Raw genomic sequence first — 21,160 nt, 5'->3', positions numbered from 1 at the left:
AATGTTTGTATTTTGAAAAAGTAAGAAAAAAATGAAAAAAAAAAAAATAAAGGTTTTAAAAAGCTAAGTTAAAATCCAAAATTTAAAAGCTAAGGATAAACTCACTTTTAGTTTATAAAATACTTAAAAAATTTTTATAAAAAAAAAGAAAACTGTTTTTTTAAACAATTTTTTACATATTTTAATAAAAGTAGTATAAAATTTTTCTAAAAATAATTATTATCTAATACATATAAGTTGTAAAAACTTTTCGAACGCATGGAACTATTTTATTGAAATAAATTAAAAAAATAATGTGCACTTGCTTATTAAAATTTAAAAATCAGTATTTTTTTGGTTGATAGAATTAAAAATCAGTATTTGTTCCTTCACTTCACTTCCTTGTTTGTTACTAATTTAATCGGTTTCTTGTCGAGGAAAGGAACCTTGTCAAAGGCACCAATCGGCAGAGGATACGATATGATTATTTATTTATTGGTGGGTGTCATTCTGGGTTCTCGTAACTAGGGAAGGCTGACATAGAATCTTGCTGTCTGGGGTGGTCAAACGGTTAGTTCTACCTTCCTCACAACCATTTTGTTTGAACTTTGAATGTACTACTTCCCCCATTAAAGCATTCATATATTTTGTTGTATTGTTGTTATTCAAATGAAGCGAATTTCTTGGAAGCCAGATCCAGTGTTGTAAATTCTTGATTATATGGTATTCTTTCTTTGGCTGTTCAAGCCAATGAATTTATCTTTTTGCAAAGTACCCAGTATTGTTTGATTCCTTTTACTCAACGTGGAAGACCCAATTCCAGTCATGGCCTTAGATACCATTTCCTGTCTGTGGAAAAGCATGGGAAGATGCCCCTCTTTGTGTTGTTCAAAGGCACAAGGTACAAACTTAAAAAATACTAACATTGTTTCTGTCTAGGCCTTCCATCTCTGCCAGTGGTGGTTTTTTATTTATTTATAATATTTGGTGTTTTTACTTTGTCAATAACACTGTTAGTTTATTTATTTAAACTGAGAAGTAACCTCATTGAAAAATCATAGGTATTTGATTCAACCCCATATGAACTATGACGGTCTTTTTGCCTACTGATATGAATATAGTGTAAAACTGGATTTTTGTCTGCATCAGGCTTTTTTTTTGGTTCCTGTTTTGCCTGATTAAGTTGGGCCCTGAACTTTTTTTTTTTTTTTTTTTTTTTTTNAGGGGGATTAATGGAGTCCAAATCTTCTGTCCCACTTTTCCTGCTCTATTCTATACTCCACTAATAAATACTTGCCACGTGATACTATTAATTAATAATTGTAGGATTAATAAGTCAATAATGATAATATTTAATTAATTAGGCGAACACGTGGTAAATATTTATTGGTGGAGTACAAAGTGGAGCAGAAAAAGTGGGACAGAAGATTTAGACTCGGATTAATGGATACCCTAATAGTATTAGTATCTGATTGGTATTTGATGAGGAGGCAGGAACATCCCTCCAAAAGGTTCGTCCACAAGGCTCGTCCAAGCCATGGGGAGGTCGTCCAGGCCAATAGTGGACACTCGTCCTTACCTCCTTCGTGCTGAGGAGCAAGGACGAGGCTTGTGAAAAAGGCGTCCATCCGTAAGGATGGACGAGCCTTCATCATAGTGACATCTTGTCTCTGCCAAAGGTAGAGAGGACAAGGTGAAAGGTTGCGTCTACTCTCAATGAGCGCAATATTCCAGCAACCGTTCCGCAGTAAATAATCAGTTATAGCAGTTACGAGCGGTTGCTCTCAAATCCGCAACAACCGGAGAAGTTGCAAGGTAACCGTTTTTACCGAACACTATATAAAGGGGCAATCGGCAAGGAGGCAAGGTATGAAAAAACTCTGAAAAAGAAAAAAGAAACATTTTTCTAGTTGTACTTTCTTTAGACGACGAGTGACAATATTAACTTTGCCATCGGAGGACCCTGGGCCGGCACCCACCGGTCTCCTCTGATCTGATTTTGTTTTACAGGATTCTCTCAGAGATCAAGATCCGGGAATCTTCAGCCCACTGATTTCTACAAGCTTATCAGTTGGCGCCGTCTGTGGGAAAAGAAATTAGATTGTATTCATCGCACTTCAAATCTATTTGCCAGATCTACATTTCTTTCTCTGGAAAAAGGGCTGAGATGGTCCGGACGAGATCGGGGCTACCAGTCCAGGCCCCCAGGAGAGTAGAGACGCTTCTAGTAATCCCCTTCCGGCCAGCAATCAGCGCCTGCCATGCAGCCCCTTCTGCCAGCAAATGCAATCCATGGCCGCGGCCATGGCAGAACTGACTCGCCAGAATCAAGACTTGCAAAGGGAGATTAACTTTAGAAGGCAGAGGCAGGAGGCTCTCGGGGACGAACGTGAACAAATTCCAGGAGAGAGAAACCTTGGATCGGAAAGTCAATCAAGAGGTGCAGCTTCACGAAGGGTACCGCATCTGGAGAAAGAGGTGGACCAAATGAGGAAGGTCATGGACGAAATGAGAGAGAGCATGAGAAGGACCAATCCTGTAGAAGATTTGGTTCACAGAACTGATTCACCCTTTGTCTCATCCATTAATAGCCATCCTTTGCCACCAAAGTTCAAGATGCCTACTTTAGACTCGTATGATGGCACTCGGGACCCTTTTGACCATATTGCTACCTTTAAGACTACTATGCATCTTCAAGGAGTTCCGGATGAAATAATGTGTAGAGCCTTTCCAACTACCCTTAAAGGGCCAGCGCGAGTCTGGTTCAGCAAAATACTTCCGAGTTCAGTAAGTTCTTTTGAGGAGTTGAGCAAATTATTTGTTAATAATTTCATTGGAGGACAGAGACATAAGCGTTCCTCGTCCAGCTTACTTACCATAGAGCAAGGAGAGAATGAAAGTTTGCGCTCCTTCATCACGCGCTTCAACAGGGAAGCCCTGAGCGTGGACGAGGTAGATGACAAGCTATTGTTGGCAGCTTTTCATAATGGGGTCAACTCCGACTTGTTCATACATAAGCTTTACGAGAAGGAACCTCAGTCCATGGCTGAGCTCGTCCATTCAGCCCAAAATTTCATGAATGCAGAAGACGCGATTATAGCTAAGAAGAGGAAGAGGGCTGAGAGGATGGAAACAAATCCTACTCGTCATTCTGAACAGGGCCCTCGTTCAAAGAAGGGACGGACGGAGGATAAGAGAGATCGAGAGAAGAGAGCAGGTCCATCAGCAAGGAACCAACAGTACACTCCTTTGAGCGTGCCACTTGAGCAAGTCCTTATGCAAATCAAAGACGAGCCTTCCTTAAAGTGGCCAGAAAAGATGAAGGGAGATCCCAACAAGCGCAACAGAAACAAGTATTGTCGCTTCCATAGAGACCACGGGCATGACACGGACGAGTGTTTCGACCTGAAGCAGCAGATTGAGAATCTCATCAGACAAGGGAAGTTGAAAAATTTCCTTGGACGAGATCGTAAGGACGAGAAACTGAAAGCGAAGGTAGAAGACTCGCCACGACCACCGCTCGGAGAAATAAGGATTATTCTAGGAGGAAATTCTGCAGGACAGTCCGCCAAGTCAAAGAAAGCCTATTTGAAAGTGGTCCAGAGCGTTCAGCTCTCTGGACGATCACCATGTGCAGGGGTTATGGACGAGCAGGCAATCACCTTCACGGACGAGGATGCAGAGAGAGTCCATCACCCTCATGACGACGCTATTGTCGTCACCCTCCTCATTGCAGACTACAAGACTAGAAGGGTGTTGATAGATAATGGGAGTTCTGCTGATATCTTATACTAGCTAGAGTGAGGTTAGGACGAGACTTGCTCCGTCCAACGAGTTCCCCCTAGTGGGTTTCGGTGGGATGAAGGTGCAACCTGTGGGTAGCGTTTCATTACCAGTGACAGTGGGGGCATATCCGCAGCAAGTTACCAAGGAAGTGAACTTCCTTGTAGTTGACTGCTCGTCTTCTTATAACGCAATAATTGGGAGGCCAACTCTGAATAGGTGGAAGGCGATTACATCTACTTACCACTTGTCAGTCAAGTTCCCAACAGAGCATGGGACAGGCCAAGTACATGGAGACCAATTAGCAGCAAGGGAGTGTTACCTAGCTATGCTGGCTGCGGACGAGCAAGTTCAAGCAATGATTATCGAAGAGAAGAAAGTTGTGGCAGAACCTGTTGAAGCGTTGGAAGATATCCCTTTAGATGATGATAACCCTGAGAGATTACCAGGGTTGGAGCAGATCTGGAAGTGAAGGTCAAGAAAGATCTTATTAGTTTTTTAAAAAGAAACAGGGATGTGTTCGCATGGAGTCATGAAGACATGCCGGGTATAGACCCTAGTGTCATTACCCACCGTCTGAGCATATGCCCTTCCTCGAAGCCAGTGCGGCAGAAGAAGAGAGTGTTTGCCCCAGAAAGAGACAATGCTATTAAGGAGGAAGTTCAAAAGTTGATTGCAGCGAAGTTCATTCGAGAGGTATATTATCCTGAATGGTTGGCCAATGTAGTCATGGTCAAGAAGGCGAACGGCAAATGGAGGATGTGCGTCGATTTCACTGACTTAAACAAGGCTTGTCCTAAGGATAGTTACCCGTTACCACGCATTGATCAGCTGGTAGATTCTACTGCAGGCCATAAGCTGCTCAGTTTCTTGGACGCATTCTCTGGGTATAATCAGATCAGGATGGACAAAGCGGACCAGGAGAAGACGTCCTTTGTCACCAGTCAGGGATTATTTTGCTATGAAGTAATGCCTTTTGGATTGAAAAATGCGGAGCAACGTACCAACGATTGGTCAATCATATGTTTCGTCCACAGATCGGGCGGAATATGGAAGTTTATATAGACGATATGTTGGTGAAAACTCAGGACGAGGGAAGGCATCTGGACGACTTGCATGAAGCGTTTGAGACACTGAGGCAGTATCGAATGAAGTTAACCCTAGCAAATGCGCTTTTGGAGTATCATCAGGGAAATTCCTAGGGTTTATGGTTTCCAACAGAGGAATCGAAGCAAACCCTGACAAAATTCGAGCAATTTTGAATATGAAACCCCCGACCAATGTTAAAGAAGTCCAATCCCTCACCGGACGAGTTGCCGCCCTCAATAGGTTCGTCTCAAAAGCAACCGACAAATGTCTGCCATTTTTCAAGGTTCTCAGAAAAGCGTTTGAATGGACCGATGAGTGTCAGAAAGCTTTCGAAGATCTAAAAACATATCTCACTGAGGCCCCTTTGTTAAGCCCGTCCGTACAAGGAGAACAATTGTATTTATATTTGGCAGTCACCCACACGCGGTGAGCTCAGCATTGGTGAGGGAAGAAGACAAGGTGCAAAGACCCGTGTACTACACCAGCAAGGCACTGAGGGGAGCGGAAGGACGATACCCTCTGATGGAGAAATTAGCTTTTGCATTGATAACAGCCTCCAGAAAATTAAGGCACTACTTTCAAGCTCATGTCATCAATGTCATGACGGACCACCCCCTTAAGAAGGCAATGAACAAATTGGAAGCTGCAGGGCGTCTGATCCAATGGGCCGTCGAGCTCAGTGAGTTCGACATAAGATACCAACCAGGCACGCCATAAAAGCTCAGGCTTTGGCAGATTTCATCGCAGAATTTACTTCAAGTGGTGATGAAGTAAGTGACAAAGCTAATGCCAGGTGGGTCGTCTATGTCGATGGTTCGTCTACTCAGCATGCAGGAGGAATAGGTGTGGTTTTACAATCCCCAGAGGGGACAAGCTAAAGCATAAAGTCCGTTTGCAGTACCAACGACTAACAACGAAGCTGAGTATGAAAGCTCTTTCAAGGGAATGGAATTGGCCAAGTCCATAGAAGCGAAGTCACTCCTCGTCCTAGGAGATTCGCAGTTGATCATAGGTCAAGTGAATGGAGTGTTTGAGGCAAAGGAAGAGCGAATGAGGAAGTATCTAGACCGAGTAATGCGCATTATGAAAAAGTTTGAAGAAGTCAGTTTCGTCCAAGTCTCAAGGGAGGAAAACATGGAAGCCGATGCCTTGGCAAGAGAAGCTTCAGCGAAGGAAGCCACAGACGAATTAGACGAAATTCAATATATGCCAAGTGTAGATATCCCAGTGATACTGCAGGTGGGAGATAGGGAAATTGGATGACTCCAATTGTATCTTACCTCAAAGACGGACAGCTCCCAGAAGAGAGGGACGAAGCCAGAAAATTAAGGGTAAGAGCAGCCAGGTACATTCTTATTGATGAAATCCTTTACAAGAGAGGTTCTCCCAGCCTTATCTCAGGTGCTTAGCCCCAGACGAAGCAAACTATGTAATAAGGGAAATTCATGAAGGAGCATGTGGAAATCATTCAGGAGCCAGGTCGCTCGTCCACAAAATCGTCCGTGCAGGGTATTATTGGCCAAATATGCAAGCTGACGCCAAGGCCTACGTCAAGGTCTGCGATCAATGCCAAAGGTTTAGCAACATTCCCAGGCAACCGTCAGAATACTTGACTCCAATGACGGCCCCGTGGCCTTTTGCACAGTGGGGACTAGACATTCTGGGCCCATTTCCTTTGGGTACAAGGCAAATGAAATTCCTCGTGGTTGGCATTGACTACTTCACCAAGTGGGTAGAGGCGGAACCTTTAGCCAACATCACACAGCAGAATGTTAAGAACTTCGTCTGGAAAAATATTGTGTGCAGGTTTGGAGTACCTAAGGTGCTGGTGTCAGACAACGGACGACAATTTGATAACGCGCTTTTCAAAGATTTTTGCACGCATTTTGGAATTCAGAATCATTACTCTTCACCAGCCCATCCACAAGCTAATGGCCAAGCGGAAGTAGCAAACCGATCCTTGTTAAAGATAATCAAGACTCGGCTTGAGGGGGCTAAGGGAATATGGCCAGAAGAGCTTCCAGGTGTCTTGTGGGCGTATAGAACGACGGCGAGAACTCCTACAGGGGAAACTCCTTTCAAGCTAGCTTATGGAGCAGAAGCAGTCATACCCGCAGAGTACACATGGCCAGTCATAGGTTGCAACGTACAAGATGAAGATAACGAGGAACAACTCCGGTTGGACCTTGATCTGATAGACGAGGTAAGGACAGACGCCGAACAAAGGATGGCAAGATACAAAAACCTCATGGCTAGGCGGTATGATGCGATGGTAAGGCCAAGGCGTTTTAACGTAGGAGACCTCGTCCTGAAACGGTTTCCTTGGCAACAAAGCCCAGCACATGGGAAGCTAGGACAAACTGGGAAGGCATTTTTTTTTTTTTTTTTTTTTTTTTAAATTTTTATATTTATTGGATTTGAATGTTCTTTTTTTCTTTGGGCCAAATTACTTGTTCAAATGTTAAACTTGCAACTTTAACAATGGCATTGCCAGGAATGTATTCAGAAACGATGAACTTGGTCAGGAAATAATGCAGATTGCACTTCCCACAGCGCTGGCTTTAACGGCGGACCCCATTGCTTCTCTAATAGACACAGCATTCATTGGCCATATTGGTCAGTGCTTACCGTTCATTTTCATTTTTATGTATTGAAGCAAGCTTGTGCATAGCGTATGTTACAATGTTGACTTGTGTTTGAGTTGTGAAATCTTATTAAAAGATGATGGTATGCATCAGAGAAGACTTGTATTCATGATGCCCCCAATGGGAAAACAGATATATACAACTTCTTACCTTCCATAAGTCAATTCCAAAATTTGATTATAGTGAAGAATGTTGCTTTGGACTTAGGCTATTGAATTTCAAGAAGAATTTTGACTTCTTATGTTTGTAAATGCATTTACTTTCCAAAGGCCCTTCCAAGGAAATATTGCCTTACTAGAAAAGGATATCTGATTTATGTACATGTTCAATTTATTGTTAGTTAGATGTTAATTGTTATCAGGTACTATGCAGACTCATTTTACCCTTTTATGTGCATGGTTTTGTTAGTTATAAGTTTTACTCTGGATCAATCATTGGGCTATCATAAGTTGCAGAACTATATTACAATTTGGTTTTGGTGTTGATAATTAGGCTGATCTTCAAATAGGTCCTGTGGAGCTTGCTGCTGTAGGAGTTTCTATTGCTGTTTTCAACCAAGTATCAAAGATAGCAATATTCCCACTTGTCAGCGTTACAACCTCTTTCGTTGCTGAGGAAGATGCTACTAAAAGTTTGAGTATTGAAGCAGATGACGGTGGAGTACTTGAGACAGGTTATGCTGTCAATCAGGAGATGGAACTGGAAGATCTGATACCACAAGTTGGTGCGAATTTTATCTTCTTACCCTCTTGTTTTTGTTGAAATTATCTTTTGGAATAATTTCTATCATTCCAATATGCCTGATGTTTTTCTTTTTCCTCCAATGTAACATTTTGGAATCATTTTGTTGCCTATTAACATGTTGTGGTCTATTTGAAACCAGAGTCTACGTGCAAGTCATCACTCATTCCCAGTAGTTACAAGAAAACAAATGTCAGAAGGCAAATTCCATCAGCTTCAGCGGCATTGGTTATTGGTAGCGTGCTTGGGATCATACAAGCTTTGTTCCTCATTCTTGCTGCTAAACCAATATTGAACTATATGGGTGTAGAGTCTGTAAGTTTTACTAGTGCTAGAGTCAATCGATTTTTATGCTTGTTGTTCCCTAAAGCCTGTGTGTTAGTAATTCTATATATGGAATCCTTTTTATGCCAATCCGTCAAATGATTATAATTAAATGGTTATATGATAAAGCATTTTTATTTTCTTGTTGCCCAACTTTTAACCACACTCTCAACTAAATTGGGTTTCAACTATCTCGGAAATCACTTATGAGCACTGAGAATGCATCCAAAGAACTTATAGAAGAGCTTCCTTAAAATTAATTGGATATCTCCTCTGCTCATTATCTTCACTCTTGCTGTGCTAGCTGTTTTAGTTTTATGACAATGTTTCATTAAGCATTTGCAGCATGCCTATACTGTGGGGACTGCTATTGAGTATGAAATACTTTCAGCTTTTCTTTTATTTTAAGAATAAGAAAGTATACTAGGTTCATTAGATTGATACTCTAGACTAATGAGCAGTATTGTTCACAAATTATTTGTTGCACCTTGGTAGCATGACAGTAATTGAAATGACAACTATTATATACTTTTTTTTTAATTTTTTATATTGGTAATTATACATGCACTTGGTGGGTGTTGAACACAGCATAACCCTCCCCCTTGCTCTTACAAGGGAGGAGGTGTCATTGAGCTAGAGATCATTGGCAACAATTATAGACCTTATATACACCACATATTTGGAGATAAGCTAATATTATTCCTAAAGCTGACCCCATGCATGACATCATCCTATCTCCCAAAATTGATGGTGAAAAAGGCCATCTGCATCATTTAATATTGACTGTCATGTGTTGGTTTTCCTTATGTTTATTGGGGTGGAAGGTAGTCTGATTCTTTATTGTAACATTGGCTCTTGAAATGGTTGGAGAAATTTGTAATTCATAACTTCAATGTTGCAGTATTGCATTGAAATGATGTAACTACTTGAAGTTCACATTTTTTATTTTCTCCAAAAGTTCAAAAATATGATCTCTCTATGTACTAAAAGGCTTCAGATGCCTCTAGACTCCCCTTTTTTGTTCCAATATACAAGTAACTAAAATCTACATATAATGACTGCAGCACAATTCTGTTCCTGTAGAATTCTACTATGCTAAAACCAGCCCAACAATACCTGACATTGAGGTCTCTTGGTGCTCCAGCAGTTCTTCTCTCTCTGGCCATGCAAGGGGTTTTTAGAGGATTTAAAGACACAAAAACTCCTTTATTTGCTATTGGTAAGTTTTGAAACAAGTATCCCTTTAATTAAAATGTCAGTCTTGTTGCACATAGAATATCATTGTCATGATTTATGTCATGATGCAATATACGAAATTTTAATGTCTTCGGCTCTTAGGTAACAAAGAAATGACTTTGGATTTCATTTAATGGTGAAAAAGATTACACATGGCCAACTCTAATTAGTGTCTGTTTGAAATTCACTTATTTTGCTGAAACTGAAAACTTTTTGTTGAAAATACTGTAAATAAAGGTAAAAGTTAGCTGAAATAGTACAGTGGGACCCACTGCACTTTTGGTACTATTCATGAGTTCTACTGTACTATTTCAGCTAACTTTTACCTTTATCTATAGTACTTTCAACAAAAAATTTTTAGTTTCAGCAAAATAAGCAGATTCTAAACAAACCCTTAATGTGTAAATCCATAGCCAACCCCCAAGTTTTGGGACTAAGGCTTGGTTGTTGCTAATGTTGTCAATGTCTTTTGGTCTTCTGTGCCTATAAGTCCAACATGATTTTGGATTTCATAGAATGGTTAAAAAGAATACGCATGACTGACCCTAATTAATTTGTAAACGAACCATAGCCGACCCCAAAGTTATGGAACTAAGGCTTGGTTGTGTTTGTACTTAAAAGTTTGTACCTAGTGCATGAGGCTCTTGCTTTTGCAGAATCTGGGATAGACTGGCAGCCTTATCCTCAATTTTCTGCCTAAGGAGTGAAAAAAAAATGAATTAGCAGAAGAGAACTTAAGTAGTTACAAGGTTAGGTGGTTAATGTTTGGTTTACAGAACGTAGCAGATATGGGTACTTTAATGTGCAACCTGTAGACTGCTGGGGAGAAAAGCATGTAATGAAAATATTTATGTTTATGAATAAATAAAACTTGTAATTAAACATTCATTGAAATATTTTCATATCAAATCTGGATATAGTTGGATAATAATTTCTCTTTTCTTCATGTATAAGAATATATTCCAGGTTTCATGTTTTCGATTTCAGCTAAATCTTATCTAATAGTTTGTTAAATTTGAATGTAGTGGTAGGAGATGTAGCAAACATTATTCTAGACCCAATATTTATATTCATACTCCGTATGGGTGTCAGTGGTGCAGCCATTGCCCATGTTATTTCTCAGTAAGTGTTGCTTTTTACTAATTATTTTCTAGATTTCCTATTTCTGACTCTGGGCCAGGATGTCTCAATATTTTAAATGTCTCCACTTCTATTTCTCACATGATATATAACCATTATAGGTACCTAATCTCCCTGATGCTTTTGTGGAGATTAATTAAAGAAGTTGATCTCTTACCTCCAAGTATCAAAGATCTACAAATTGGTCGGTTTCTTAAAAATGGTAAGAGAATCTATATATTTTTCAATAAAATTGCTGCCGCTAAACCATTATCAGGACTCAAATATGTTATTGTTTACAACATATCCAAGCAGTATGTCTGAGTATACATTTTAATTTGTGACTTTTAGAGGCTTAAGGAAATAATGTATTTTGTTAAATGGAGAGTTATCGTAATGCAGAAACTTGATTACTTGGACTTCTCAATAGATGATGAGAAGAACAAAAAATCATTATGCTTTCATAAACTCTAGATTGTACAAAATATGTGTATGCATATGTATGTGTAATATGAAACTCTGTTTCTATTTAATCATGAAGACATAGGTTGTATAAATATTAATTCATACAATATAGCTTTCATTAGCACTTGGTCTTTCAGTTTTGTTGTATACAAATCCACAGAAATCTATAATGTCAACTTTGAACAATAGACAAATATACATTGGAAGCCACTGTAATATTTTTTGCATTGTTTGATATCAATGAGAAATTTTCAAAAAAGAATTTTTTGTGGTTAACGTGTAAGTTTCTCAGATATCCTTTGGGAGTTTAGCCTCTTTTTAACAATAGACGGAGATGGGAAGGTAGTGGAATATTTGCAATGGACTAGTGGTGGCATTCATTGGAACCCTATTTTAATTCGATCTCTTCGTGACTGGGAATTAGAGTCTATGGCTATGTTTTAGAGGGTCTTTATTCTGTAATCCCATGAAAATGACAAAATGATTTGGCTTCCATCAAAAAGTTAGGGTTTTCAAGTTAAAACTTCTTATAAAGCTTTGAGATGGGGAGCAACAAACATTCCCTTGGAAATGAAAAAATGATTTGGCTTCCATCAAAAAGTCAGGGTTTTCAAGTTAAAACTTCTTATAAAGCTTTGAGATGGGGAGCAACAAACATTCCCTTGGAAAGCAATTGGAATGTAAAAGTTCCATCAAGGGTGGCTTTTATTTTTTTGGTATGGACAGTAAATGGGTAAGATCCTTAGAACAAAAAACTTTGGTAGGAAGGGTATAATGATTGTGGAATGGTGTAGGATGATGTGTAAGGTGAATGGGGAATATGTGTATCATTTTTTCTCCATTGTATCTTTGCCGTGGATTGTGGAGCTTGGTGTTCTGTTTTTTTGGGATTAGTTGGGTGATGCTATGTATGTTAATTGGTCTCTCTGGGTGCTGGAAAGTAAGGTTTGGTAGATGGAAATGATTTTTGAAGGCCATTTTCCTATGTTTAATGTGGTGTATTTGGAGACAAAGGAATGTGGGTGAATATTTGAGGGAAGAGACATTGGTTGGGACATTAACGGATGTACTCTTAAGGAGTATTCAGGAGCGGACCAAGGCTATGATTCCTTCTTCTCCATTGTTCAATTTTTTAGATATGCTTAATTTAGAACTTAATTTGTTTATGTACTATTGGGTTTAATCTTGTCTACATCCTATGTGCTAGGTTACGACCTCTTGTTCTTAATTCATTAATGAAGCTGTTTATTTTTTATCAAAAAATTTCACTCCTTATGGAATGATGCCAGATTACAAAACCTAAAAAACTTTCTTTAATAATTTAGCCTTGAAACTCTCTATGTGCAAGTTATGTGATGCGGGAGACACAAGAAGATTATTATTTAGTATTATTTATGTTTGCAAGCCCATTGTATTTTTATGTTTTAGGTCCTATTAGTTTATTGGGCTTTTAGTATTTTAATTTAGAAGTAAGGTTATTTTTGTAATAAGGCAATTAGGGTTTCCTAGCCAATTAGAACTAGAGTTTAGCAATCCTTTATAAGCAATCTATTGTACTCCTTGAGGAGATGGCTGATATTTTGATGAATGAAAACAATGGCCGTTTGGTCTTTCTTTGGTCTGGTGTTGACTCCAAGTCTATCCTAGATGCTGATTCCTAGTGGTTTCTCCGCTTGGTGCTGACTCCAAGCAAGGCCTAGGTGCTCACTTGTAGGTCATATCTTTTATTTTTCCATTATTTCAGTTTTGTTCTGGTTGTCCTACGTTATATTTGGTATCAGAGCAAGCATCGATCTATTTGAAGCATCATCGCAGTGAGCCCAGAACCCAAAAAAAAAAAAAAAAAAAAGATATCTGTTGAACCGCCGTCACAACCCATTAGAAATCCAATCACCGTTGCTTTTTACCACCACTAGAAGACCCCACAAAAAAAAAAAAATCCTGCCAGCCCTGCCACCTCATCGCCACCATTGACAATTTGACACAAACATCCCAATCACTCCAAGACCCCAACCCCACGGCCATAGATGCTAAACCCATACTCAAATCACCAAACCAGTTGCAACCACAAAGACAGAGAAGTTCTATCACCGCTGACCCTGGTTCATCAATTTTTGGTCTTCCTCGCGCCGGAGATCCACCTCCATCGGTTCTTGCTTGCCGTCGTGACTACCGCTATACACATCCACAAGCCCCAGTTGCAGCAACTCACCGCCAACAGCTTCGATCCTCACCATCACCTCTGTTCCACGTTGCCATGATTTCAATTTCGCCCATTGTCACACCGCCCGTAGTCTCATCAGTCTCCATCGATCCGATCTCAGGAGGTAACCCACTAGCTTTGTCTAAACCCATTCTCAGAAAAGGAAAAAAAAAAGAAGAAAAATCAAGCTAGTCTGACCCACCTTTATAACCCAGACCATTTTCAAATTGAAACCCATTAAACTGCCCAGTCAAAACAACAAACTCGTTGTACATAGTCACTCAAGCCCTTGCCCGACCCATTTGTTAACAAGCCCAAAGTCCACATTTTACAACACCAGTTTTCTTTAAAAACCCATTTGTTAACAAGCCCGAAGTCCACATTTTACAACACTAGTTTTCTTTAAAAAAAAAAGTACACGACCCAGCCCACAAAAAATCCAAACCTGTCAACCAGCGCAGTCCCAGCAACTATTTGAGAGTAGTCCTAGAAGCCTATTCCAAGATAATCACAGCAACCTGTGCGCATCAAGTGTTCTTCAACTTCTTGGAAATTTTCCATATCGGTGTTTTGTGACTCCAAGTCTGAGCTGAAAATGACTGCCTTTGATAGAGAATTTGAGAAGGAGATTAAGGAGGCTGGGAATGCACTCCTTAACCCTCCCTCCTCCATTGATGATCTCCTCACTCTTCTTGATAAAGTTGAAAATTTGTTAGCATATGTGGAGCAAGAACCATCCAAATCAATGCGAGATGCACTTTTACCCTCAGTGAAGGCACTAATCACTAATAAACTTTTGCGACATGCTGAAATGGATGTGAAGGTTTCAGTTTTATCTTGCCTTATTGAGATTACAAGGATAACAGCACCAAATGCCCCATATAAGGACGAGCAAATGAAAGAAATATTTCAATTGATTTTGGCAGCATTTGAAAATGTCTCATATGCTAGAAAGCATCGACGTGGTTCCGGAGGAGCCGCACCCGCGTCGGACTCGGCGGGACGCGGCGACGCAGGAGGGACGTCGCAGACCGCGCGTCCGTGCCGCGTCGGGCCGCATCTTGCCACGTGGAGCGCTGGACTCGCGCCGACTCGGCTTTGACGAGCGCCGATTCGCGCCGAATCGGATCGTCTTCTTCCTCCTTTTTTTTTTGGCGAGCCCAGCAAGAACAAAAAAAGAAAAGAAAAAAAGGTGCGAAACGCACCGTTTGAGGAAGACGAAAGAAGAAAACTGGTTTAAGGAAACTAAAGAAAGGTTAAAAAAAGAAAAGGTATGAACTGGGAAGGGGAGTGACGGAAGAAACGAAGCAGAGGAAGACGAAAGAAGAAAAAAAATGTAGAAAGGAAGAAACGAAGCTGAGGAAGAACAAACGAAGCTGAGGAGAAGAAAAAAAATGTAGAAAGGAAGAAACGAAGCTGAGGAGAAGAACGAAGAAGACGAAGAGATGTTTTTTAAAAGGTGTGGACGTGTGGTGTAGAGTAGGCTTTGGAAAATGGAAGCCGTGGGAAATAAAATAAAAAATAAAAAAAAAGGTAAAATTGATATTATGAGGAGACCAAACGTAATATATTGTTGACTTGTTGGCACTAGTGGCAGGTGAATGGAGAGAATAAAAATAAAAAGATTAATTTTGTGGGTTTTATTTAATTTATGAATATTATTTTTGAGTTATTATTTATTATTGCTCTTAAATTTAGTATATGTATATATAATGTGAAAAGTATACTTAGTAATATATTAAAAATATAAATAAAAATAATTTTAATAATTTTTTAATCGCCGAGTCCTGCCGCACCCGCACCCACCTTTTTTAAAAATTGCCGAATCCCGCACCCGCACCCGAGTCTCAAAACGCACCCGTGCTTCCTAGCTCATATGTCTACTCGCTCTTATAAGAAGGTGGTTTCAATTCTTGATACTATTGCAAAAGTCAAGTTATGCTTGGTGATGTTGGATCTTGAGTGTGATGCATTGGTTGTTGAGATGTTTCAAAGTTTCCTAAAGATAATTAGGTCCAACTATCAACCTGCTGTACTTTCAGCCATGGAAACAATTATGAATTTGGTCATAGATGAAAGTGAAGATATTTCCTTGAATCTTCTCAGTTCACTTTTTGCTAGTGTAAGAAAGGAAAATCAGAATGTTTCACTTATGTCGTGGAAATTGGGGGAGCAAATAATCATTAGGATTAATGCCTGGCTAGAAACGATAATGGCACACACTCAAAAACAATGCAGCAAGCTTGAGGGTGCACATAATGTGAAAGTTGAAGTTGTTGAATGTGCTTCTGATCAACCCTCCATGGTGCTTGGAGATCTACATCTTGGTGAAGTTGAAGAGGTTAAAACCACACTGTTTCCTATGGTTCATAAGGTTCAAGATGAGATTATACTGACTCGACACATTGATTTTGTTATTCCAAATGAGTTTGATGTGGTGGAATTCAAGGTTTTTCTTTTCCCTGTGCTCCCTAAGGTGATTCCAAATTTGGTGTTACTTGTCAGCATCCTAATTCTTCAACACTTTAGAACTCGAGGTTGAGTTTTCTCCAACCAGAGGAGAATGATGTGGGAGACACAAGAAGATTATTATTTAGTATTATTTATGTTTGCAAGCCTATTGTATTTTTATGTTTTAGGTCCTATTAGTTTATTGGGCTTTTAGTATTTTAATTTAGAAGTAAGGTTATTTTTGTAATAAGGCAATTAGGGTTTCCTAGCCAATTAGAACTAGAGTTTAGCAATCCTTTATAAACAATCTATTGTACTCCTTGAGAAGATGACTGATATTTTGATGAATGAAAATAATGGCCGTTTGGTCTTTCTTTGGTCTGGTGCTGACTCCAGGTCTACCCTAGGTGCTGACTCTTAGTGGTTTCCTCGCTTGGTGCTGACTCCAAGCAAGGCCTAGGTGCTGACTCCTAGGTCATATCTTTTATTTTTCCGTTATTTCAGTTTTGTTCTGGTTGTCCTGCGTCATTATGTCACTTTATTCAATGAATAATTCATGTAAGGATGCAAACTGACTGATTACAAAATGTACAACTACCCTCAATAACTTACCCTTGAATCTCACATATTTGTGCAAGTTATGTTATGCTATTTATGTGAGGATGACTGTATTTGGACTACCAACCGTACAGGTGGAAAGTTCAATAATAAATGAAACATATATTTGGTTCTCTGTATCAGGCTGTTAGTGAATATTTCATTTTAGTTGCTATTTCTTATTCATCACCTATCTGTATCTTCTATTTATATACTCATCATGCTCTTACCCTAAGCGGTAGTACAATCAGCTGACTACACCTCATGAAGTGGAGGTCACTAGTTCGAATCTCTTCCCTATCCTCCTTCCTCCTGGGGTTTATCAAAGAATACTCATAATGATCTTATTCTATGATACTGGGCATGTTTGGTATACTAAATACTGTAGAAATTCTACATGTTGATTGCAATTTAACTCTCGCTTTTTTTGTTGTTGTTGCTGTGTTTGGATTTAGGATCTATGTTACTGGTGAGGGTTATAGCTGTGACATTTTGTGTAACCCTAGCAGCATCATTGGCTGCGAGACAGGGATCAACATCAATGGCTGCATTTCAGGTTTGCCTACAAATTTGGCTGGCAACCTCTTTGCTTGCTGATGGCTTGGCTGTTGCAGGACAAGTAAGATACTTACTTTTAAATACAAGTATAATGCTACTATTGGCTACTATAACCTTTCCATATTTGTCTACAAAGGCCTGTGTTCGACGTGGCAAGGGAGAGAAACTTTTATGAAATGATAATAGACGAGATACATAGAACTCCAAACAATATATAAGCTTGTACTCAAAGTAAAACAAAAGAGCAATATATTAGCAGAATGAAACATATATGTTACATTTGGAAGCCACAAAGGAGGTTGTATAACAAGGAAGGTTTCTTTGTTTGTTTTGTGCGTTGATGTCCATAGGTTCCATTTTTAACTTTGGGGTTTTGTCAGGTGCCTCAGCTCTTTCTCTGGCTTCATTTTTACCAAAAATCATCATTTATAAGTATATAAAAAAAAAAGGTTATGTTTCTTCTTAACTAGGACATTTGAACTTGGAAGCATATTATAATCTGAAGGCTCAGAGTTTGGAGTCTTTGGTAAAATGCTTAATCTAACTTCTTACAAATTGCTTGCAATTTGTATTCTAACTTTATTTCTCTCCCCCCCACCCCCTCTCTACTTTTCTCTTTTTGATATACACACACACACGCACACAAGTTGAACTGTCTGAAGCATGAATTGTGTCATCACCTTGCCATGCTTGACTTTATTTCTTAGCATCTTAGACTATATTAAACCATCCGGAAACATATTCTGTTCTAAATTGTCTCCACAGTAGACTATAGTGACTCAAACCTTTTTCAGGCAATCCTTGCAAGTGCATTTGCAAAGAAGGATTACACCAAGGCCACTGCCACTGCTTCTCGTGTATTGCAGGTCTGTTGACTATTATTATTTATTTGGCTTTACACTGCATTGCTTATGGTTTTATAATCCAGGTGGGCTTGGTTCTGGGGTTAGTGCTCTCAGCTGTCCTCGTAGTTGTATTACAATTTGCACCCAGATTATTTACAGCGGATGTCAATGTATTGAAACTTATAGGTGTAGGCATTCCGGTAATCCTCTGCCTCCCTCCTTCCCTTCTTTCCCAGTTTATGAGATCCCAATAATTTCAATTGTGATAATTTTATTTTTTGTTTTACTAGTTTGTTGCAGTGACTCAACCTATTAATGCTTTAGCCTTTATTTTTGATGGAATCAACTATGGAGCTTCAGATTTTGCATATTCTGCTTACTCAATGGCAAGTCTTCCAAACCCTTGGTTGCTACCCATGATATCTTTGTTTGGTTTTTTAGAATGAGTAAAAGAAGAATATCCAAATTATTTAACCAGCATTGAGTATCCAACCAGTTAATATATCATTCTTGGTACTTTCCTTAAATTAACAGATATATCCATGGCGCTCTCTCATATAATTTCAATTCCCCTTTGTCCCCAGGTTTTGGTTTCATTAATGAGCATATTGTGCTTATTTATACTATCTTCAAGTCACGGCTTTATTGGTCTCTGGATTGCATTGTCTATCTATATGAGTCTGCGCACATTCGCTGGTTTTTGGAGGTAACTTCTTGTGCAAGAGACCATTTCCTTCATTTTATAGCTCTCATTGTTTTGAATTAGCGGCTTTTACCTCTTTTTTGAGTTGGAGGATAATATATTCTTTTAGCTTCCTTACCAGTCAAGGTGCAACCTAGTGGTTGGAAGCTTGAGATGAGCTGAGATTTAGACATCTTGGTGTGATCCCCACTAGGAGTTCCTTAGGATTACCTGATACATGATTCTAGTGGGCGGGGCTGTGTATATGTGGACTGTAGTTTACTTCCCAAGGATGGGTCCAAAAAGGGCCCTAACTTGGTGAGGTTCAACGTCATAAAATAAAAAATAAAAAAATTCTTTCAGTTACAATCTATCACTGACTATTTTAACATATCAGGGAAATTTCAGGTTACCTTAACATTCACGCTTCTATCTTTGCAGGATAGGGACTGGTATGGGACCTTGGAGATTTCTTAGGGACTAATCACTGCCTTTGTATTCAATGTTTTTCCTCTTCCAGATGTTGTTGTCTTGTCTTTCTAGCTAAGTCAAAAAGGAAAAGTTGAAATCTTGTTGGGAGATGACGCATATGTATAGCTGCATTTCTATTTTCCTTTGAACCTTGAGGAAAAATGTTGGTACATGTTTTAGTAATAATAAGTTAGCATCGTTGTTTCTCAAAAAAAAAAAAGTTAGCATCGTTCTTTTCATGAATTGACTAATGTGCCACTAACTGAAATGGTCTTTTTTTTATATTATTTTTTAATTTTATTATTATTATTATTTTTTTTGTGGGAGGAGAACTGGAATGGACCTTAAAAGTATATTTGTTTTGTAATACACGTTTTTAAGTATTTTATAGCATTCACATCAGTAGGTGTATAATTAAAAAAAATATGTAAAATTTACATAATATAGCCTAAAACTGGACTGCATCAGATCAGATCATGTATTATTGTGTAAAAATACAAGTTAGCTATAGTAATCGTGTAAATATACAATGCTACTATAGCTTTTTATTTTAATTTTTAAATATTTTTTCTCTCATCTCTCAGATTCTTTCTTCTTCTGCTCTTTTCACTGACTCTATTCCTTCACAATCTCCTCTTGAATTCCAGCAACTTCTAAAATTCATTAAACCCATTCTAAATCTAGATCCCAAACTCATCAAACCCATATACAAAATTCATAGAAGAAGACAGCCACTTGTCTAACTAAACATCTAACCTAAACGGCTTTAAAATATGTATCTCTCTCCGTATTCTTTCTTTTCTTTTTTTGTTTTTTCCTCCATTCTCCTGAACTTGCAAGAAAACATCAGCTTAAACGTTAATTTGCTCTCTTCTTTTTAAAAGCTCTTATCATCATCATCATAAGCCACTAAAAAGTTCTCTTCCCTCTCATGGCCAAAACAATTTGATCTGCAAATCAATATCTCAAGCATGTTCAAGAGGGCAATACCACGCACCTCCTCCTTAAGACCTTCCTCAATCTATTGTAGAACTCGGACATGTTGACGAAACCAAAGCTCCACGACTACCAGACCTTAAAAAGTATGGGCCTATGGTCTTCGACGCACTGATCAACAATTGGAATGGCCTTGCATCTCTGATGAAGATCAAATTTGGATTGTCAGTCTCGACAATCATGCTGTTGGCAAACATGTTTGTGAATTGTGATAAAGGATTTAAGGGTGTATATGACAAACTTTTACAATCAATATAAGAGCATAGAGAGGAAGAACAAAAGACCCAATTTCTTCTTCTGGGATTGAGTCGCTGGTTTTCGAAATGGGTTTTGAGTTTGGACCCAAAAAAAAAAAGAAAAAAGAAAAAAAAAAAAGAAATTGAAAGAGAGAGAAGTAATGCCATTTGTTGTGTGTTTGAAGTAGACAAGTAGATAAAATTTAAGAGGGGAACCTAAGATACTATACCTAAGTTTTGCCATTGTGTAAGATAGAAAAAAACAGATTTTTATGCTAAAATAAATGAAAAATTTTAAATGAATTGAGGCAACTTAACAACTACACACCCAAGTGGTAATCCACCGCACTATAGGTTCATGGGTTTCTAGAGTGCCTCATGGTAGGGAGTAGAATAGTCTAACTAGAGATTGGGGTACCAATTCCTTATATACATATATATATACACACACACACACCCTTGTGTGTATATCCTATTATAGATCCATCCTCAACCTCAGGCTTATCCTTTGCAGCCTCTGATGATATCCTTAATATGATAGAAAACCTTCCTCTAGATATAAAAGACTAAATAAAAACCTTGACCCTTGAAGCCAAATCCAAAAAAATCATCAAGAAAACCCCTTTTGCCTTTTGGATAACCAACTAGACCATCATGCATTATCTTTACATGTGGTATTTACTCAATGAGTATTACTTGTGTCTTCATTTTGAACTAGGATTTTATAGACATGTTTTCCC

At 38.8% G+C, this 21,160-nt stretch overlaps 1 protein-coding gene across 5 annotated transcripts; it reads left to right on the top strand.

Moving 5' to 3' along the window:
- Nucleotides 1-372: 372 nt before the first annotated feature.
- Nucleotides 373-19,507, top strand: LOC112025725 (protein DETOXIFICATION 42). Of its 5 annotated transcripts, none has more exons than XM_024058409.2 (13): nt 373-549; nt 7,358-7,467; nt 8,005-8,220; nt 8,380-8,552; nt 9,645-9,780; nt 10,823-10,919; nt 11,039-11,139; nt 17,088-17,251; nt 17,985-18,056; nt 18,119-18,235; nt 18,326-18,421; nt 18,620-18,741; nt 19,159-19,507. In XM_024058409.2, the coding sequence occupies exons 2-13, from the start codon at nt 7,383-7,385 to the stop codon at nt 19,199-19,201; spliced, it is 1,422 nt and encodes a 473-aa protein (XP_023914177.1). In that variant the 5' UTR covers nt 373-549; nt 7,358-7,382; the 3' UTR covers nt 19,202-19,507. The 5 variants fall into 5 exon arrangements, with proteins under 5 accessions (XP_023914177.1, XP_023914176.1, XP_065621543.1 ...); XM_024058408.2 differs by having other exon boundaries at nt 7,346-7,467; XM_065765470.1 differs by lacking the exon at nt 373-549 and adding an exon at nt 583-880.
- The last annotated feature ends 1,653 nt before the right edge of the window (nt 19,508-21,160 follow it).

The sequence above is a fragment of the Quercus suber genome, unplaced genomic scaffold (genome assembly GCF_002906115.3).
Source record: "Quercus suber isolate HL8 unplaced genomic scaffold, Cork oak 2.0 scaffold_631, whole genome shotgun sequence".
Classification (NCBI taxonomy): domain Eukaryota; kingdom Viridiplantae; phylum Streptophyta; class Magnoliopsida; order Fagales; family Fagaceae; genus Quercus; species Quercus suber.
Note: the sequence above shows the minus strand (reverse complement) of the source record. Positions and strands in the feature narration are given on the sequence as shown.